This window comes from Salvelinus alpinus, chromosome 2 (assembly GCF_045679555.1).
Source record: "Salvelinus alpinus chromosome 2, SLU_Salpinus.1, whole genome shotgun sequence".
NCBI classification, from domain to species: domain Eukaryota; kingdom Metazoa; phylum Chordata; class Actinopteri; order Salmoniformes; family Salmonidae; genus Salvelinus; species Salvelinus alpinus.
The window spans coordinates 123,801,231-123,822,303 of record NC_092087.1 but is presented as its reverse complement, the minus strand read 5'-3'; the positions used below and the strand labels follow the sequence as shown (position 1 = coordinate 123,822,303).

The following is a 21,073-nucleotide window of genomic DNA, read 5'->3' as shown; positions in this document are numbered from 1 at the left end:
TAGAGACTAGACGAGCGTGTAGACAAACAAGACCATAGGGATGGGGGAGAAATCGATACAGTAGAGTATCACAATATTATTTTGACTATATTATATCGATTCTATGACTCCAAGAATCGATTCTCAAAAAAAAAAAGGTAGTTAACATTAGCTAGCACTAGTCAGCTGTACCTGCACCACCATTTTGGTATTTCTCCTCCTATAGCTTGGCCACAATATTATTCTTTTTTAAATGATGAGCCAACATGTCTTCAGCACGTTTATTTCCATGGCTGATCAGAATAGGTTTTTATCATGGCTCCCTCTTGTCCGTCTATAGCAGACATATAGTGTGGTGAGCAACATGTTTGGACCAACGAATCGCAATATCGAATCGCAATACATATAGAATCGTGATCAATCGTGATACATATAGAATCGTGATCAATCGTGATACATATAGAATCGTGATCAATCGTGATACATATAGAATCGTGATCAATCGTGATACATATAGAATCGTGATCAATCGTGATACATATAGAATCGTGATCAATCGTGATACATATAGAATCGTGATCAATCGTGATACATATAGAATCGCAACACATATCGCATTGGCACCTACGCATCGTGATAATATCTCATGGTGAGGTCCTTGGCAACACCCAGCTCTAGAAGAGAAAGCTTCACCACATCAGACGTGTTAATAACAGAGATATACTTTCATCTGGAGCACAGTAATAACAGAGAGAATCCAGGTGATGGAAACTATTAGACTATTGCCTCTACTGTATCCAACGGCAAGAATGTTGACATCCAGTTCAGAGGGAGCATTTCAAAGTGATGCATGCTTATAATCATAGTCATCAAAGAGAGAGGATATTCACACAAATCAGAGAAATGTTGTTATTGGCCGTGTCTGTGAGTGTGTGTGAGTGTGTGTGTGTGAGTGTGTGTGCGCCTCAGCTGCAGACTAACAAAGACCCATCTGAGTGAGTTACTCCACACAGGAACACAGACAGGCCCCTGGCACTGCAATCCAGCAACACAGAGACACACTGTGCCACAGACAGGACCAATCTCTCTCTCTCTCTGTGTGTGTGTGTGTGTGTGTGTGTGTGTGTGTGTGTGTGTGTGTGTGTGTGTGTGTGTGTGTGTGTGTGTGTGTGTGTGTGTGTGTGTGTGTGTGTGTGTGTGTGTGTGTGTGTGTGTGTGTGTGTGTGTGTGTGTGTGTGTGTGTGTGTGTGTGCAGCAGGCCATGGTTTACATTATCACAAAGGATTGGCATGACACAATGTCTGCCAACATCTGCCAACTCCTACACTAATTTAAAGAACATTTCCATCCTCTATCATTGCCAGCCCGAGACTTATGGAGAAACAACTTTTATTAGAGAGCCAACCCAGACAGCCTAATGCACAAAGTATGTCTTATTGGGTGCCTAACAACAGCAGCAGAAAGTAACTCAACAGAAACAGACAGAAACAATAGTCCTCACACCCAACCATTCTGTTAAGGTCTAGACTCAATCTGTTGTCACTCTCAAGACACTTCTGTGGTTTATGGGGACCTGTTGAAGCTATCACCTCAACTTTATAACACATACGCGCACGAACGCACGCACGCACGCGCGCACACACACGCACGCACGCACGCACGCACGCACACACACACGCACACACACACACACAGAGAGAGAGTACTGCTTAAAACTGCGTGTGTCCTTACCGGAGTCGCCCATCATACTGCCTGAGTGAAATCCTGCGTGAAATGACACCACTTGTGCAGTGGTCCCGCTGTAATAATAGATAAAGAGGGGTAGCAGGCAGCTGGATAAACACACAGACAGCAACCCTGGAACACTGACAGAACACAGCTCCCATGTGGGGGGGTCCTGTTACTGCTCAGACCATAGGCAACCTTAGCGTAGGGAGTGTGTGTGACTGCGTGCATGTGTATTTAAGAGAGAGAGGGGGAGAGAGACAGAGATCAGTTATTTACTTAAGGCATGCTTGTCTGCAGCTTGAAGAGGATTCCTCAGCTGCAGAGGTACAGTTACAGTAGTTTAATCAGAGCTGGCCCCATAGCAGAGACTGACAGGAAGAACTTTCCGGACCATCTGTTTACGTATGGCGAGATAGCTTTTCTGTTCTGTATGTGGGTCTGGTTAAGGAGGAGTTGATGCAGGACCAGATGAACCAAGCGGCCCATAGCCTGGTCCCAGATCTGTACAGACTCTTTAGTGTTACAATGAACATAGGTCGACAAGACAGCTCAAACAGATCTGGGATCAGGCTAAGTGACCCATATGTTTGGTGCTGAAACATTAGCGTGCAATTAAAGGGAGATCTGGGAAATGTCAGCGCTGTCTGAGACATACAGTGAAGATAACCTTTCCCCTTCTTCTTCTCCTATTTTATTCATCCTCTGCCAGATTCTTCAAGAACCTTCAAGGCCTTAGTCACAGATAATAAATTCCCCCTCTGTCCACCCAGATGACAAAGCACTGAAGTGCAACGGCCTCTTGTTGCTGTGAGAGCAAGAGAGAGAAATATCAACAAAGAGAGGTGGAACAGGGCAGATTCAGAGAGAGAAGGAACATCACAGGTAGTGTTCAATAGGCTACACTGTAGAAAAAAAAATTGCAACGGAAAACTAAAATATGTGTCCTGATTGGAAAAATTCAGCTAGTACCTCCCAATTTCACAACATGTTCTCCCTACTGAACATGGCCCAGGAGTAACACTGGATAGGGTGAGAGACCTGGAGGCAACAGAGCGGAATGAGATTCACACTAGAGTCACAGGTTCCTAGTTGATGCCCTATAAGTCCCCAAGCTCTGTTGGTTACGTAATATAACTAACTGTAGTCCTAAGAAAAAGCTTGAGGCCCTACATGGCTTGAAAGTTCACAACTTACGAACTGTGAAGACTTAGCCCAATAGAACCTTTACGTGCAGTTATGACAAGCACGAACCACCTAAAACACCGACTGTACGTTGGGGAGGAAGGGAAAGATGAAACACAGACACTGAAGCTAAACAACAGATACTGTAGCTACAGAGCATTCCATTTCTTTGTAATGGAGAGAGAACAACGAAGGGAGAGACAAAGACAAAAAGAAAGAGATACTTGAGGAGGTTCCATAAACTATCCAGACAATCTAGCTCGAAGAATGATGACTTTGGCCTGATAGGGGATGGAAGAAGAACCTGGCACTATTTAAAGGAAGTTTAAAAAAAAACACTTTAGTCTTCCAAGGAAACAAACAAGTGTCGTTAAGCGGCAGACGTCGTCACTCTGTTGTGCCGGCCAACTTTCTGCTTGAAGGAGACACACGTGGTGGGTTTAGACGACCGCAGAACACGCGTTGAGTTACGTGAAGGCAGCTGAGACGTTCGCTAGCGAATCCCATTATATGGACAGATCCTAGATTATACGGACAGATCCTAGATCAGCGTTCCTACTCTGAGATGCTTTGTAGACCCATATTACTCTCAGAGGGGTATGTAGTGACTGAGCATAGGAGCTTATAAAGAGTCATGAACTAGTGTTGTCATGATACCAGTATCACCATACGACGACACCGGATTTTCCTTGGCAGAAAAAAAAACACGAAGTACAATCAACTCGATGGTCCTTTAAAACCTACTTTTGTAAAATATTATGTGCTATAGCTCGGGAAAGAAACAAATATGACTCTGGGTGACAACATAAAGCTGTTTGATTCCAACATGAGGACTGTTCTCCTCAGGAAATGTACTCCGCTTCATGTTTTGTTTCCTTTGCGTCCTTACTTCCTAGTATCGCGATATTGGTATCGTGGCAACACTATAATCAACATTGCATAGCAGTACATAGCCCACCAAGTAGGCATGTTGCTTGTTATAGTAGTAGTTGTTTACAGTGACTAGAAGGATAAACTTTGTAATTCCAATGACCAGCATTAACAGAGGTCTCTGGAGAAACACATGGAGAGAATACAAGCTCAAAATAAACACAGCCACCTCAACTTAATCTGTTGTTACAGCAAGCACCAGGCACCGCCACCACCGCCCTATCAAAACTTACTTTCCACTCTGTGATTTCTGCTCTATGGTCAACACCAAGCGGAAAAGTTGGGAGTTATTTTAGCACATTCTGAATTGAGTCACATGACTCAAAGCACTGGGCAACTCCCCACTAAACGAGAACCAGAAATAAGGGTGAAGACCGAGGATGTAGTTCTCCACTTAGAAGAATTATGTGTAATGTCTCTCTCTCTCTTCAGATGTCTTAGCCACTGGTGTTAGGATTTATGTTTATGCATAATAGCCTGTTAGGGGAACCCCAACACTGGGAAGCAGAGATTGGGAGACCAGGAAGGATGGGGCGGAGGGAGAGAGAGATGGGGGGAGGGAGAGGAAAGAGAGATGGATAAAGACGAAAGGAGGGAGCAAGGCCAAGAAACCAAGAGGGATGTTGGTTACAAATGGCGACTCCACCCAAACCCTTCCACTAGGCCTCAAACTGAACCCACCAGCACTATGTGGTGTTGAAAGGAAACCAAAGTAGGCCATAATATATAGTATTATGTGGGGAGAGTAGTTCAGGGTCAGCTGAGCACTCCAATACTCTCTCTGTCGGGCAGATTCTGAATTCCAATGACTTTAGTTCCCCTTGAAAATTAAGGAAAAAGTATTCAAAAACTCCAGTTTTGGGAATCTACAGTAGTGTCCCAGCCCTTGTCCCAACAGGAGGTATTTTTCCTCTTGCCAGGCCGTCATTGTAAATAAGAATGTGTTCTTAATTGAGTTGCCTGGTTAAATACACGTTAAATAAAAGTTATAAAGTTATGTAGGCCACAGTGAGATTTAATATGAATTTAAAACTGGCAGGGTAATAAATCCTAAATATACAGTTACAGAATCATTTCCTCAAGCCATAATAGGAAAACCAGTGATATTGAAGATGTTTGAACCTAGACAGAAAGTGTGTGTGTGTGTGTGTGTGTGTGTGTGTGTGTGTGTGTGTGTGTGTGTGTGTGTGTGTGTGTGTGTGTGTGTGTGTGTGTGTGTGTGTGTGTGTGTGTGTGTGTGTGTGTGTGTGTGTGTGTGTGTGTGTGTGTGTGTGTGTGTGTGTTTCTATGCCGTGCAGGAGTAACGCCACCGGTACAGTCTGGTCCTGTGAAAGCGTTCAGTGGGATATGTCTTTGGGGAACAAAAGGGTGCAATCCTCACGGCTGTAACTTGAGTGCCTGCTTCCTGATGACATCACCCACTCCAAAACCATGGATATTCCAGTGTCGCCTCAGAAGGCAGAGAAATGTGTCTAGACCGCATTTGCAACCTCTGACTTAGCCAATGCTCTAGTTCAGGGGTTCTCAAACTGAGATCCAGGGACCCCCGGTGGTCCGCAACAGGGCGCCAGGGGTCAGTAGAAATAATATATATATATATATAGTAGGGCTGTCCCCGAATAAAATAACTCTTGGATGGATGTAAAAACAGACTTTGTTAACTTGCTGTTTGAGGCGCAGAGTTTATATAGCCATTATATACAGTATATTAGGGCTGACCCCATTTAGTCGACTGGTCGATTGGTTGATAGGCTGTTGGTCGACCGAGAGTTGTGAGTTAAGACAATTAGAAATACTATCAGATCCCCAAATGGGAACATTTATAAGTCTAATTTTGTGCGCAGGCCAGGTAGCCTAGGCCTACTTCTATATGCGTAATCAGGTGCACGTCCTTACTCAATATTGACAGGAGTATTCCAAACAAAAGACAATGAATAAATTGACAAATCGTAAATGGAATGAAATAAACCCCCCCAAAATTCTCACAAGTGTAGCCTAGGTTGTGTGCTCTGCAAACAACGTGTCCACTCCTACAATGACAACGGTAAGACAGTAATAATGATATATTGAATGCATGAACAGAAATTACCGTAACCAAACACATATTGTAGATGATAAATGTTGGTAATTAATTGTAAATGTACTACTGGTGATACTGGTGTGACATCCCCGCTGCCTCCACAATGGATTAGTCCACTCAGACAGGTTCGAATCAGACAGGTGTCTTGTGTGCAATACATTTTTTGTACATATTTGCCAACTGCTGGACTATTTTATTTATTTTTTTACCCATTTATTTTTTACTAAATTAAATAATGGTTTTATTATACCTACAGAACAAGTTGGGTTCAAATTTGATCAATTTTTCTTTCTTTCCTATCCTGTATTTCCTATATTTTTCCATCAATATGCAAATAGCCTTTGCACCTGCCTGTCTTCCTCTGCACCAGTGATAGTCACTGCGAAGCTTGAGAGCTGCATGTGGCTCTCAGGAACTTAATTGGCGGCTCACAAAAAATATGATTTATTTAGTAGGGGGTCCACGCCCAGCGGCTCATCATATTTGAAGGGCCTTCGTACACTACAGTAGCCGGCCCTGTTTGGGTCAGGGCGCTAGAGGTTTACGTAGCAGGTATGCATAGGCTGTTAAGAGCCTGTATACATCCTAGACATGCAGCTTTCAGACTGTATACCTACATGTGTAACTACTCTGTCACACATCAAGGTTCTGGTGCACAAAACAAGTCTACAGTCCAACATCCACAAACACCTGTTGGACCAACAGTTATCAGACTTAAGTCTCAGTCTCAAGGTAGTTTATACAGTAGAAAACAAAGACTCCTGGCTCCTAAAATAACCTTCCATGCTCCCCTCCAAAGGAAAAAAAAACACCTGGAACGAGACACAGACAGTATCTGGCTTAACTTACAATGAGGACATGGTCTGGGCTTGGCTATGGGAAACAAGGGACTACTACCATATTAACAAAATCAAGCCATGGTCAAAACCTGTTGTCCAGTTGTAAAAAATAAAATCCTATCTGCTGATTCATATCCTCGTAACCCACCAGCCGCCAAAATCTCTCTCCCTTGAACTTTAACCAGGAAAAAAGATCTAAAAATGATTATTGACAAACATCTGGTAACAATTGCTGGCCAATGGGGTTGCAGGGGATGCAGTCGGTTGTGGTATGTTTTCTGTATGTTCAGCTCTAGACAGGTCTGTGCCAATGTGTCCTCCAATGTTTTCCATGCGCTATTCTTGGATGGAAAGACAGAAAGTTGAATGGACAGCTATGGGAAGAAAGCCCACTATCGCTTCACAGAGTAGCAAGGGGAGATAGAGAGAGAGAGAGAGAGAGAGAGCACACTGCCTCCATACTTTTACTTGAGGATATGATAGTGATATATGATGATATGTTTGTATAGGGGCAAGTACTGCAAATCTGAACACATCAAACTGAACCGGGTCAGGTCAAAGACGGTCAGAGTAGCTACACCTCTGAACATGACCGTAGCAGACTAATACATGGTCTGAAATCCCCATTTGATGTCTGTTCCAGACATATTCCTGCTTCTTTTAAACTTGTTCCAAATCTCTAGGACAAACAAGTAGCATACCCCTGAATGACTAAAGTTGGCTACTGTACTCAGAAGTGGAGTTAAGTCTATAGATAAGACCTAGTCAAATACAGCACATTGGACAGGAGGAATTCTTATTTGTGCCAGGAGAAATTGGTGCAAGTGTTATTACTCTTAGACTGGAAAAGCATTAGACTAAGAGATGTGTTACTGCTTGATGTGTACAAATGCATGAATCTACATTATGCATCCCTTTGGACTTTCCAAGTAAGTCTGACTTGATACTACAGGCCCCTCATAAAAACTCACATCCAGACTTGCATATCACTAAGTGGAAAGGGTTTGTCTATATGGACATTACTTTGTCAGCTATGAGTTACACCCTCATCATTTTAACACTATTTAAAGTGGCAATCAGAAGTTGAAATAATAACAAAGGAGATCCACGTCCCTGTTTCGATAAAAAGCTGAGGGATGGGGCTGGATAAATGCAATCACTCTCAAATGTATAGACAGAGGTATGGATGAAAGGACTGACCATTCAGGATGTAAACATTTTAGTTTTAACCATGTTTTTAGGCTGTATAGTTTTTGTTTACTTTTACTTTGTTTACAAACATATATATTTTGGGTTCTGATGTGGTATGACAGCTCATGATGCATTTACAAGTTCTATTCTTCAAGTATCAATGAGTACACATCAGTAATTGAAGTCCAAAATTGGATGTAGCAACAGCTGATTGCCCCTTTAATGTGCATTCTTTTGTTAGACTTTATTCAACCAGAAAGACCAAGCCTCCGATAAACTATACATTTTTAAGTAAACTAAACTCTGTATTTATGACAATATCAAAAGAACAAGTAATCATTCGTTTACAGTTCACATCTCAATTTGCCATAACGACAATATTGTTAAAACTGCATTAGAAAGAAACCAATGTTTGTAAACACTGAAGGATAAAGAAGGCGTAAAGTGCTTACCTAAAGACAAAGTCCAGTCTTCTTGTGGCAGACACCACACAATTCCAAGTGGTCTATGCGTGGTGCAACGCGAACTCATAAAGTTTTACTTTTGTTTCATATAGTTTTGCATCATATTGTATAGTTTCATTCTTTTGAAGTTTCATTCTTGCCAAAACGTCTCCATTGCACGACTCCAGTTCAGTTCTGTACACCTCGCTCAGCCTCAACCCTCTCCCGGCAAAACACTGCAGCGCGAGTGCTAACCTCTAGATCACATGACCAGTTCTGGAATGCGTTGATGGGGATCTTGGACGACTATTTCACAGACCTACTATTTATTGTTCATGTACTGTAGGCCTATAAACATACACTTATTCCACAGTTGTTTAGATTGATTCATTTTTCAATATAGTGGGAGATTAGAACATCTGCAGGACATTGGTGTAAAATGCTTAAACAAACACCCCCAAAGACTTTCAATCAAAAGTAGCCTACTGTGCCAAATACATGACAATCACTACAATTTATAACTCATCTAACCTATGTCCATAAACCTTATTCAACCTTTGTCCATATGAATTCCTTCCTTTGGTGTTCTCATCCTGCTGATTTTCCAATGAACACTTGTCAGGTGTAAAAGAGGTCTTCTGAACTCAATGGGGTCTTTCCTGGATAAATAAAGCTTAAATAAAAAAATACATAATCACAACAATAACAATGTAGAAACTATTGTACTGTATGTAAATCTGTTTATTGCAAGAAAGCCCCTGGGAGCCAAATACGACCGAATCCCTCCTAAACACAGAGTACTAAGAGAGGCTACGTTAACCAGAGGCCCTCACGAAAGAACATGAGGATTTACAAACAATTCCAAAGACATGACTGTAAAATGACATTGGTTCTTGTTGAAACCTATTAGGGAAGTAGGTCTACATTCTAAATACTGTATTTTTTTCAAATAAATATGCTCGTCATAAGTTATTTAACCATGGTTTATGATAGCCTATATTCCCTTTTGATATGAACAGTATAATAACAGAATCAAAACAGAGCCTTTTGATCATGAAATACCTTAATTCAAATGTACACAGGAAAATAATTTCGACGTATTATGAAGAGACATGCAGACTAACACAAAATTCCTCTTCCATTCACTTAAAAGTACCCAACCTGTTTTCTATGTGCCAAAATCAACAATCTTATTGTTTTACTGGCCCTAATTGAAAATGTACAAATACAACACAACACACTGAGTCTGAGGATCATTCGTGTGGCTACAAAGCATCAAAAAGATAGCGGACTGGTCCTCTAATCTGGTAACCATGGTAATCCTTATAAAAGTAAGTCATAGTAGACATTGCCGTTAGCACACCTCCACTTTTGGTTTGAACACATGCTGTGGATACAAAGCACTGATACAAAGTGGCAATACTGTTGTTGACAAAATATGTTACTGCTTTGGCTCCCAATACATTAACACATCCACACTTGTTGTTGGTTTGAGGCCTTAACTGAATACATGAACCTGTATTCACAAAACGTTTCAGAGTATGGGTGCTGATCTAGGATCAGGTGGGTCTGTTAGTTCATAATGAATATGATTATTTGGACAGCTGGGACCTGATCCTAGACTAGCACTTCTACTCTGAGACTCTGTGAATACGGGGCCTGGGATATTACAAGAGTTCAAGAAGCACTGTTTAAAGAATACATGTGAAAGGTTTGCTTGCTAGAAACTGTAGAAACTGACACCGTTATTACTAAGAGATATCAAATCTAATTCAATGGCTCCCAAATGAAACTTACTTGAATGCCCTCTGGTGGCGAAACCAGTCTAGTTAATGTGCCATTAGTGTTCATTTTTACAAGATACAAATGCTGTAATATATACTATTTGAAATAAGAACTATATAAAACTTATAAATGATAAAGTTCTATATTCTTAAATATAAACAACATAGTCAGATTTCCAGTATTTTGATTATATAATTGGTACACTGAATCTCAATAACATAGAAAGAAGAACATAAAGCATTCCACTTACAGCTGGATCCACATTCTTTTCTGATACCGATAGAGCAGACACGATCTGTGAATAAATTAATCCATAAATAAATAAATCATGATTATGTCTGCTCATTAACAAGATTTCCATGGTCCTCCCCCACCCACACCCACAGACACACACACACACACGCACAAAAACATACTTGCACACATGCGTGGTGCAGACACAAACACACACACACACACACACTTCAATCCAGCTTTAACTCGACAGTGTACTTTCTTACATCACCTACTATTCTAAAAATAATTATTTTCCTTAATTAAGTAGAAATGCTGTACTCGAACGGGGTAGAACATATTCTACTATTGCGTAGAAAGTATTCTACTATTGTACAAGATTCTATAGCCTAAAAGGGTCCTAAAGTTCAGCAGTTACAGTTACATACAACTAGATGCTGTACAACAGAAACATATTATATCACGTATCTCTGTTCAATAAAGTGACGGTGCTGGATTTCCACTCCAGGGATATCCCTTATTTACAATACTTTTGGGATAAATTAGGAAAAATATACAGTACCAATCAAAAGTTTGGACACACCTACTCCTTCAAGGGTTTTTCTACATTGTATAATAATAGTGAAGATATCAAAACTATGAAATACATACATGGAATCATGTAGCAACCAAAAAAGTGATAAACAAATCAAAATACATTTTAGATTCTTCAAAGTAGCCACCCTTTGCCTTGATGACACCTTTGCACACTCTTGGCATTCTCTCCACCAGCTTCATGAGGAATTATTTTTCCAACAGTCTTGAAGGAGTTCCCACATATGCTGAGCACTTGTTGGCTGCTTTTCCTTCACTCTGCGGTGCAACTCATCCCAAACCATCTCAATTGGGTTGAGGTCGGGTGATGGAGGCCAGGTCATCTGAGGCAGCACTCCATCACTCTCCTTCTTAGTCAAATAGCCCTTACACAGCCTGGAGGTGTGTTTTCGGTCATTGTCCTGTTGAAAAACAAATTATAGTCCCACTAAGCGTAAACCAGATGGGATGGTGTATCCCTGCAGAATGCTGTGGTAGCCATGCTGGTTAAGTGTGCCTTGAATTCTAAATAAATCACAGACAGTGTTACCAGCAAAGCACCCCCACACCATCACACCTCCTCCTCCATGCTTCATGGTGGGAACCACACATGCAGGGATAATCCGTTCATCCATTCTGCGTCTCACACAAACACGGCGGTTGGAACCAAAAATCTCAAATTTGGACTCAGACCAAAGGACAGATTTCCACCGGTCTGATGTCCATTGATCGTGTTTCTTGGCCCAAGCAAGTCTCTTCTTCTTATTGGTGTCCTTTAGTAGTGGTTTCTTTACAGCAATTCGACCATGAAGGCCTGATTCATGCAGTCTTCTCTGAACAGTTGATGTTGAGATGTGTCTGTTACTTGAACTCTGTGAAAAGTAATGATGGACTGTTGTTTCTCTTTGCTTATTTGAGCCGTTCTTGCCATAATATGGACTTGGTCTTTTACCAAATAAGGCTATCTTCTGTATACCACTCCTACCTTGTCACAACACAATTGATTGGCTCAAACGCATTAGGAAGGAAAGAAATTCCACAAATTAACTTTTAACAAGGCACACCTGTTAATTGTAACGCACTCCAGGTGACTACCTCATAAAGCTGTTTGAGAGAATGCCAAGACTGTGCAAAGCTGTCATCAAGGCAAAGGGTGGCTATTTGAAGTATCTCAAATATAAAATATATTTTGATTTGTTTAACACTTTTTTGGTTACTACATGATTCCATATGTGTTATTTCATAGTTTTGATGTCTTCACTATTATTCTACAATGTAGAACATATTAAAAATAAAGAAAAACCCTGGAATGAGCAGCTGTGTCCAAACTTTTGACTGGAACTCTATATCCCACATATATTTGGATATATTTGGAGACGAAATAACTCAAGAGAAACTGTACTGTACATAAATATTTCTTACTGCAAATAGAAGAGATTAATATGAACTCTCCCTGACAGCACAAAGCTAAAGGAATAGACTCGCGATTAGCATGTCATGCTATCTTACACTTTGCGAGAAGAAATGGCTGGCATGAGAGCATCACTGTTTGGTCAAGTCACTACAGTGCACTCAACTGAAACAAAAATATCCTCCTCCTCTTCTTTGATTCTTGCCGCTTCACCGAACGGTTGAAGAACCGGACCAGTCTAAGTGAGAGCGATATGTCAATAAACTTCTCCATGTCAATATTCTCTTCAAATATTTACAGCCAGCACACATGGAATCCTGTCGCGCATCCATCTTAACTTAAAACACCTTAAACAATATGTATAATATTCATATCCAAACATGTACAAAGAGTAAGAAAATAACACAATCCTATTGGCTATCAATCGCCATTAGCCAATCATTTTCTCTTAGTCAGTTAGCAGCTTATACATCGACGTCGATGATAATACAGTTTAGTTTATCCAAACCAATGTCTTCAGTTTACCTGGCAACAGAAAGCTAACAGGAAGCAGTCACTACTACTTCCTGTTCGGTTGACCTTTGACCTCACCATGTTCCAATGGGACTTCCTCTTACGTCTTCTCTTCTCCAGCCAAAACCAGACGAACGCAAATCTCCGTTCATCTTTCGCTTGTATTGCACCAAAGATAAATTAAACAACTATTATTTCAAGATAAAAATCCACTCGAGGGTGGGGCGAGCAGACAGGGAGCAAAGACCTGTGGCAAAGACATCCTCTGGGAGCGAAAGCAGGAGGAAGAGGAGGAGGAAGAGCACGAGGATCAGAGGATCTCGCGGCACATGGGCAGGTTGACGAAGATGAAGACGTTGAACTCGATGAGGACGGAGAAACAGACGAAGACGGCGTACATGAGGAGACAGGTCAGACCCAGTCGACGGTCCAGAGTCCATTTGTTTAAGTGGACGCCCAGCACCTGAGGACAGAGGAAGAGAGGAGGAGGGAAATGAGAGATTAGATTTCATTTTGAGTTAACATTGTACACTACATTTCTGTGTGTTTCATAGATAGACCATAGAGAGTGATAGGTTGTTGGAGGTATTCTAGGTAGGTTACAGGTGAAAACATTAGCACAACACACTGGTTTATAGACAGTTGTTTTAAAATAAAGTTGAAGCTAGTATTGGGGTTAGGCTGATCCGAGTACAGCCTGTACTCACTGTGAGGAACACTGAGGCCAAGAGCAGCGCAACAGAGAAGATCAATCCTCTACTGTTCAGAGAGATCTGAAGAGGACCCAGAAACACATGATCAGCTCTAAGCCTGTCTACAATGTTGGGCAATAGTAAAAAAATAAAATAACATGGGTAATAGCAGGAATACTCACAGTTGATCCATAGTCAATGCAGAGGGTCTGTAAAAGCCAGGGCAGGCCAAGGCCCACCAGAATATCAAACACATTGCTGCCAATAGAGTTAGAGATGGCCATGTCTCCCAGACCTAGACAGAAGAGAAAAATCTATCGTAATCCATTGTATTATAACACCGCACTTTGTGTGTGCAGTACCGTAGTTCAACAGCTCTGAGTAACCTCATAAAAGACACGTGTTGTGGAGTTGGTTCTGATGGAGTGGTCTCTGTGTGTCTCTCTCCCTACAGTACCTTGGCGTGCCACGATGAGGCTGGCCATGCAGTCTGGAACACTAGTCCCCGCCGCCAGGAACGTGATGCCCATGATGACATCAGGGATGCCAAGCGTGTACCCAATCACAGTCACCTATAGTCAATGACAACATGGCAGTCGTACCACTAGAATTGTAACCAAGGCTAGAATGGAACCGTCACACAGCATTTTTCTGCAAGACAATTACCAGACCTCAACACTGTATTCCCGTTTGAGAGGACAGCTGGAGCCAAGGCTAATACGACATTTAGTAAATAAAGGTTAAATAAGAACTCACCATCCAGACCATAATGTAGGAGAAGCCAGCTATCCACATGGTTGAGGTGACGAAGGAGACCATGAACCATCTCTCCCAGCGTGGCTTGGCACAGTTAGGGATGGTGAAGAAGAGGAGCAGGCACAGAGGCCAGCATAGCAGCCACTTCATCTTGTTACACACACCCGCTGGAGGAGAGAGAGAGAGAGAGAGAGAGAGAGAGAGAGAGAGAGAGAGAGAGAGAGAGAGAGAGAGAGAGAGAGAGAGAAGGGGATTGGAAGAGAGAAAATGAGCATCAGTGAATTGAAATATGTAAAACATAGTATAAAGAATATAGACATATAACATGATATCACACCTGGTGGTCTGTGAGGGACCAGAGGTCCTTCGTTCTCGTCCTCTTCCTCCTCTCCTCCGTCGTTCTCATTATTCTCATTATCCTCGTTCTCGTTTTCCGTCTCATTCCCCGACTCCAGGACCCCCTGACCAAGGCATCTCCCGTTCAGCCCTCTCTCGGCTCCGCCCGTCCTGCCGTTCTCCAGACCCCGCCTCTCCGGAGCCCTGGCAGCTGCAGAGTCTGAGTCTCCGTTGGTGATGTGTTGGTTGACCCTGGTCTCACTGGTGTTGATCACCCTCTGTCTCTGCACACACACACACACACACAATACTGAGTCACTGAGAGAGAGATAGAGTATGTGTGTGTGTGTGTGTGTGTGTGTGTGTGTGTGTGTGTGTGTGTGTGTGTGTGTGTGTGTGTGTGTGTGTGTGTGTGTGTGTGTGTGTGTGTGTGTGTGTGTGTGTGTATGTGTGTGTGTGTGTGTGGAGGGTGGGGTGTAAATGTCAAATTCATACAGTACATGTGTACGTGTGTGTGTGTGTGAGTGTCTGTGTTAGCCTAATCTTACCTCATTGATGAGCATGCGTGAAGCCATGGCTAATCGTGTCCTGGGAGAGAAGTGACTGGTGATCATGATCCTCATGCCAGCCTCAGAGAAGGACAGCTGGTGGGGGTAGGCTGACAGTAGCTCATCCACCATCAGCACACTGGGCTTACACTGGAAGTTAGCTATGGGGACAGACACAAAATGGCCACCTGGTTACTTCTTCTCTAATAGTTTCTCAATGAGAGAAGGACAGCTGGTGGGGGTAGGCTGACAGTAGTTCATCCACCATCAGCACACTGGGCTTACACTGGAAGTTAGCTATGGGGACAGACACAAAATGGCTACTGTTATCAATAACAGACTGGTGACACAAGAAACTCATACATACACGTGTGTACCTGAGTGCCTTAAAGGGATTCTTCAGGATTTTGGCAATGAAGCCCTTTATCAACTTCCCCAGTCAGATGAACTGTGTCCAGTATGAAGGAAGTTGGAGGTAGTTTCACAAGCCAATGCTAACTAGCGTTAGCGCAATGAGCTAACACTAGTTAGCAATTGCGCTAGCACAAGTTAGCAACTTCCTTCAAACTGGACGCAGAGACATAAAAATGGTATCCATGAGTTCACCTGACTCAGGGGCAGTAGATAAAGGGCCTCGCCAAAACCACAAAGTAACTGAAACTGAGATACTACAATAGTTCCTTTTTCAGTGGAACCACCACAACTATCAAAATAATTTCAAGGTAAACTGTATTTCCCTGTATTGTACCACAGAAGGTCACAGTTTATTTGGATAGTTCAGATACTCATACCATCAACAAACTATCTGTTGATAAGCAGCCGCTTGCTAAGGTTAGGGTTAGGGTTTAGAATAAGAGTTAGGGTAAAGGGTTAAGGTTAGTAGATAGTTAGTTGAACAGTTAGTGATAGTCTGTAGATGAACTATCCAAGTAAAGTGTTGCCACACAGAAGCCGGATAATGTGATGTCATATCTGTGTGCCACCAGTGTAGGTACCTTTCTTGAGCAGGACGGCGGTGGCGTCACAGGTGACATTGTCCTCCAGGTCAGTGCTGCCCGTCAGACCGTTGGCCAGACTCACGGAGCTCTTCTTCCGCCGGTCAAAGTAGCGCCTCGCTCTGCCGTTAAACCTACACACACAAGTGATGAAAACTCAGCTCAGAGACAATGAGAATTGAGTAGAAAGTATACTGGAGTTTACAGAAGTATGCAGACTTTCCTGTGAGTAAACAGTGTAATACATTTGCCTCAATGTACAGTATCTAAATGACTGAATAGCTCTTGGTCCAAATGGGAAGTGTGTGTGTTCCTGGTGTGTGATGATGTGACCTGCCAGATGATGCTCATACTCACTTCATGATTAGAATGTAGAAGAGGTACATCACGTTCAGGACTAGAGACTCCCACCTTGAATACAATATAGAATAGAATGAATCCAACTTTATTGTCCATGCGAACAACGGAAGTGTGTCTTCCGCTCTGTTCTCAGAGCAACCCCTCCCCCACCCCCACCCCCAGCACACATCACACATACAGTTGAGACGAGCACAGGAGAATCTAATTCGAAAAACACCACCGCAGAGACTTATCAACTGATTATCAACCAACTGCATATCAAGAGAAACACATTTTTACTTACCATGTAACCTCCCCGTCGTAGATAAACTGCGAGGAGAAAGAGAGGGATTGATCATATTTAGGAAAAGGGAGAGACGTAATAACACAATCTCCCTGCATTTCCAGTACTGATTATTAAAGCAATGCTATATCTATCTTGACCACCAGGGGGTATGCCAACTCCAGAACTTTCCTCCATGACAGAACCAGGACAAATAGACCTGTTACTCAACATCTGATTCATTACAGTCTAACTTAGTCAATGTCAAGTGGAAAAATGCAGTACTTCTCTTTCTGCGGATGTATGTGCTGTGTCATCATGCTTCATGCTAAAAGGCTAAAATATACCCAGAACTGAAGATTATCCAGTGAGTCATTGGCATTTCATACTACTATTATCCAGACTGTAGAGTCAAAGGCATGTTATAATTCCAGGTTGGCATTTATTGTCATGAAACTTGCCCTGGAGGCAGCTCTGCAGACTGGTCACTAGCTGGCACAGCCACAAAGTCATAAAATCTGATTTTAAACCTAACCTTAACCCTAACCACATTGCTAACCCTAATGCCTAACACTAACCTTAAATTAAGGCCAAAAATATCATTTTTCTTTTCATGTATTTTTACAATACAGACCACTTTGACTTTGCAGCTGGCCCATCTAAGGGAGAGATCGACATTTACTGGGGGGCTGGTCCAACTCAAGATGTCCTAAAAAAAATGCATCCCCTCCCCACAATAGCCAATTTATTTATTGTTTTTTAGGCTAATTCCTAAAATAATAATTGTCCACCTCATGGTCAGAGATTTGAGCTCTAAATGTATCAGGACATTGCATGCGTAGGCCTTTAGACTTAATATCACCACTTTATTTTAAGAATGTGAAATGTCAGAATAATAGTGGAGAGAATGATTTATTCCAGATTTTATTTATTTCTTTCACATTCCCAGTGGGTCAGACGTTTACATACACACAATTAGTATTTGATAGCATTGCCTTTAAATTGTTTAACTTGGGTCAAACGTTTCGGGTAACCTTCCACAAGCTTCCCACAATAAATTGGGTGAATTTTGGGCCATTCCTCCTTCCTCCTGTTTCTATAGGGTTGAGGTCAGGGCTTTGTGATGGCCACTCCAATACCTTGACTTTGTTGTCCTTAAGCCATTTTGCCACAACTTTGGAAGTATGCTTGGGGTCATTGTCCATTTGGAAGACCCATTTGCGACCAAGCTTTAACTTCCTGGTTGATGTCTTGAGATGTTGCTTCAATATATCCACATCATTTTCCTCCCTCATGATGCCATCTATTTTGTGAAGTGCACCAGTCCCTCCTGCAGCAAAGCACCCCCACAACATGATGCTTCCACCCCCGTGCTTCATGGTTGGGATGGTGTTCTTCAGCTTGCAAGCCCCCCCCCCTTTTCTTCCAAACATAACGATGGTCATTATGGCCAAACAGTTCTATTTTTATTTCATCAGACCAGAGGACATTTCTCCAAAAAGTACGATCTTTGTCCCCATGTGCAGTTGCAAACTGTAGTCTGGCTTTTTTATGGCGGTTTTGGAGCAGTGGCTTCTTCCTTGCTGAGCATCCTTTCAGGTTATGTCGATATAGGACTCGTTTTACTGTGGATATAGATACATTTGTACCTATTTCCACCAGCATCTTCACAAGGTCATTTGCTGTTGCTCTGGGATTGATTTTCACTTTTCACACCAAAGTACGTTCATCTCTAAGAGACAGAACGTGTCTCCTTCCTGAGCGGTATGACAGCTGTGTGGTCCCATGGTGTTTATACTTGTGTACTATTGTTTGTACAGATGAACGTGGTACCTTCAGGCATTTGGAAATTGCTCCCAAGGATGAATCAGACTTGTGGATGTCTACAATTTATTTTCTGAGGTCTTTGCTGATTTCTTTTGATTTTCCCATGATGTCCAGCAAAGAGACACTGAGTTTGAAGGTAGGCATTGAAATACATCCACAGATACACCTCCAATTGACTCAGATTATGTCAATTAGAAATAATCTGTCTGTAAACAATTGTTGGAAAAATGACTTGTGTCATGTACAAATTAGATGTCCTAACCGACTTGCCAAATCTATAGTATGTTAACAAGAAATGTGTGGAGTGGTTGAAAAATGAGTTTTAATGACTCCAACCTAAGTGTATGTAAACTTCCTACTGTATATATATAGCCTTTATAAAGGAAGAGAAGCTGAGGCCCCAGAGAGATAGAGATATGCCATAACATTTCTTCATGTCAGATGGCTACTGCGTCTGCTATTCAGATATAGGCGTACAGAAGGAGGCTAATTCGTACTTTTTAGATCAGATTATTTTGTATAAAGATAAGCATTAGATTAGAGGAGTAACTCTGGTAGGCCTGAAACAGACTTCCTCAGCTCAAGTCAGTCGTAGTGCTGTGGCGTACTGCCTTCATATCATAGGCCGGCAGTAGCTAACGCCCAATTTGTAAGTCGCTCTGGATAAGAGCGTCTGCTAAATGACTTAAATGTAAATGTAAATGTAATAATAGCCACACCAAACAAATGTTTTTTAACTTTATTCGGTTAAAGTCAGTCAAGCCATTGTTTATAGGGAAAATACGAGCAGAAGAGGGAATGTAAAACCAGGGAAAAAACTCACTACCCTCCCAAAAGCAACAACAACAAAAAAAATCGCTACCCCCCCAGTAAATGTCCGTCTGTCCCTAGCGGACATCGCTCAGTTCTGCCTCCAGGGCAAAATTCATGACAATAAACGTCAACCTACATTGCAATAATACCATGTATGGAGGGTCAGTTCAGTTCAGATGTCCTTTATCTACATCAGTCAGACCCAGTGTGTTTAATTGGGAGGAGTGATGAGTCTGTCTGCACATCAGAGCAGGGTTCTCAGACAGACTGGTCCAGCTGATGTTCTCTCTCTCTCTCTCTCTCTCTCAGAGTCAGGGCGAACTCAGGCAGAGAGGACTCAGGTGTTGGCACGCTGCTTGTGTGTGTATCCGTGCATGCGCGTGTGTGTGCGTGTAGTTGGCCACTTACTGCAATGAGGGCTGCGATAGAGAGCGTGTAGTAGGCGGAGTCTCTGAGTAGTGTCCAATGGGAGAGCTTCACGGCCTAGAGACAGATGGAGAGAAGACAAACCATGGCACAAACAAAAGACACAGCATTATCACACTGATGAACCGCAGTCAAGCATACCCTCATGACAGCGCTTCATATTCCCGGCGGTTCAGCGCAACAATAACGATTATAGCTCCAGCTCCCTCATAAGCATACGGAGACACACGAAGAGCTCTTGAGTTGACCTGAATAGATCCCACTAAGTACAAAGGACAAGCAGGCAGTGCTCACCTACTCCAAAAAGGTGGCGGTGTATCCATTGATTTTACATAATGATATGCCTACCACACAGTGACTAATGCGTTATAGAGTCTGTATTTAGCATGCAAATCAACCCACACACACTACTACAGCGAAAGACATATCTTCCTTAGAGAAACACAGTCAAGCCCTAGCCTGGTCCTGTTTGTGCTGTAGAGCAAACTCCTATCATCATGTCATGCTAGACAGCACCAACAGATCTGGGATCAGGCTATCCAAAATGTAAAGCTCATAATGTCTTCCTATGAGGAACACGTAGCCAAAGTCTGGTCTCAGATCTGTTTGCGCTGTAGAGCCACAATAGACCATACAAGTTAGCAAGATGGTAGAAACGGATCTCTACTAGATAAACAATAGTGAGGAGTATTAAGATGACTTGACAGTAATAGACTGTTTCCTGGCAGTATTAAGATGACTTTACAGTGATACACTGTTTCCTGGCAGTATTAAGATGACTTTACAGTGATACACTGTTTCCTGGCAGTATTAAGATGACTTTACAGTGATACACTGTTTCCTGGCAGTATTAAGATGACTTGACAGTAATAGACTGTTTCCTGGCAGTAGGCCTTTACTTCCTTACATAATGGACAATCTCAGATCAAATCCCTATGGCTGCACCCTATCATGTAAATGTTATGTCAGATGATTTCAGGCTTGGCACGGCATGGCGCAGGGATCTGGACAGGGAGACTACATGTTACAGTAGACCAGTAAGGCAGGCTATGGCTGTACAGATGTGATACTGTAACTGTGGTCAGTTCATCTTCAAAATGTATGGTGCACTGTACGGGCAAATGTATATGTACTCAATTACAGTATGGAGAATACATGTTGTTATGGATA

General features: G+C 42.2%; 2 protein-coding genes across 3 annotated transcripts in view; both read right to left on the bottom strand.

Annotated features, from left to right (window-relative positions):
- The window catches only part of LOC139568543 (ras and Rab interactor 2-like), a 49,123-nt gene extending 40,130 nt beyond the window's left edge, over nucleotides 1-8,993 (bottom strand). For both annotated transcript variants that reach the window (XM_071390447.1, XM_071390448.1), the window contains exon 1: nucleotides 8,382-8,993. The gene's annotated coding sequence lies outside the window, so the exon portion shown is untranslated. The remainder of the gene's footprint in view (nucleotides 1-8,381) is intronic.
- A 102-nt stretch (nucleotides 8,994-9,095) lies between these two features.
- LOC139568544 (sodium/potassium/calcium exchanger 3-like) overlaps nucleotides 9,096-21,073 on the bottom strand; it is an 85,442-nt gene continuing 73,464 nt past the window's right edge. The window contains exons 7-17 of the mRNA XM_071390449.1: nucleotides 19,886-19,960; nucleotides 16,859-16,884; nucleotides 16,573-16,626; nucleotides 16,216-16,349; nucleotides 15,221-15,381; nucleotides 14,674-14,956; nucleotides 14,337-14,503; nucleotides 14,038-14,152; nucleotides 13,763-13,875; nucleotides 13,596-13,661; nucleotides 9,096-13,351 (exon numbers count right to left, since the gene is read on the bottom strand). Of these exons, the coding sequence (XP_071246550.1) occupies nucleotides 13,199-13,351; nucleotides 13,596-13,661; nucleotides 13,763-13,875; nucleotides 14,038-14,152; nucleotides 14,337-14,503; nucleotides 14,674-14,956; nucleotides 15,221-15,381; nucleotides 16,216-16,349; nucleotides 16,573-16,626; nucleotides 16,859-16,884; nucleotides 19,886-19,960 (1,347 nt within the window). The 3' untranslated portion in view covers nucleotides 9,096-13,198. The remainder of the gene's footprint in view (nucleotides 13,352-13,595; nucleotides 13,662-13,762; nucleotides 13,876-14,037; nucleotides 14,153-14,336; nucleotides 14,504-14,673; nucleotides 14,957-15,220; nucleotides 15,382-16,215; nucleotides 16,350-16,572; nucleotides 16,627-16,858; nucleotides 16,885-19,885; nucleotides 19,961-21,073) is intronic.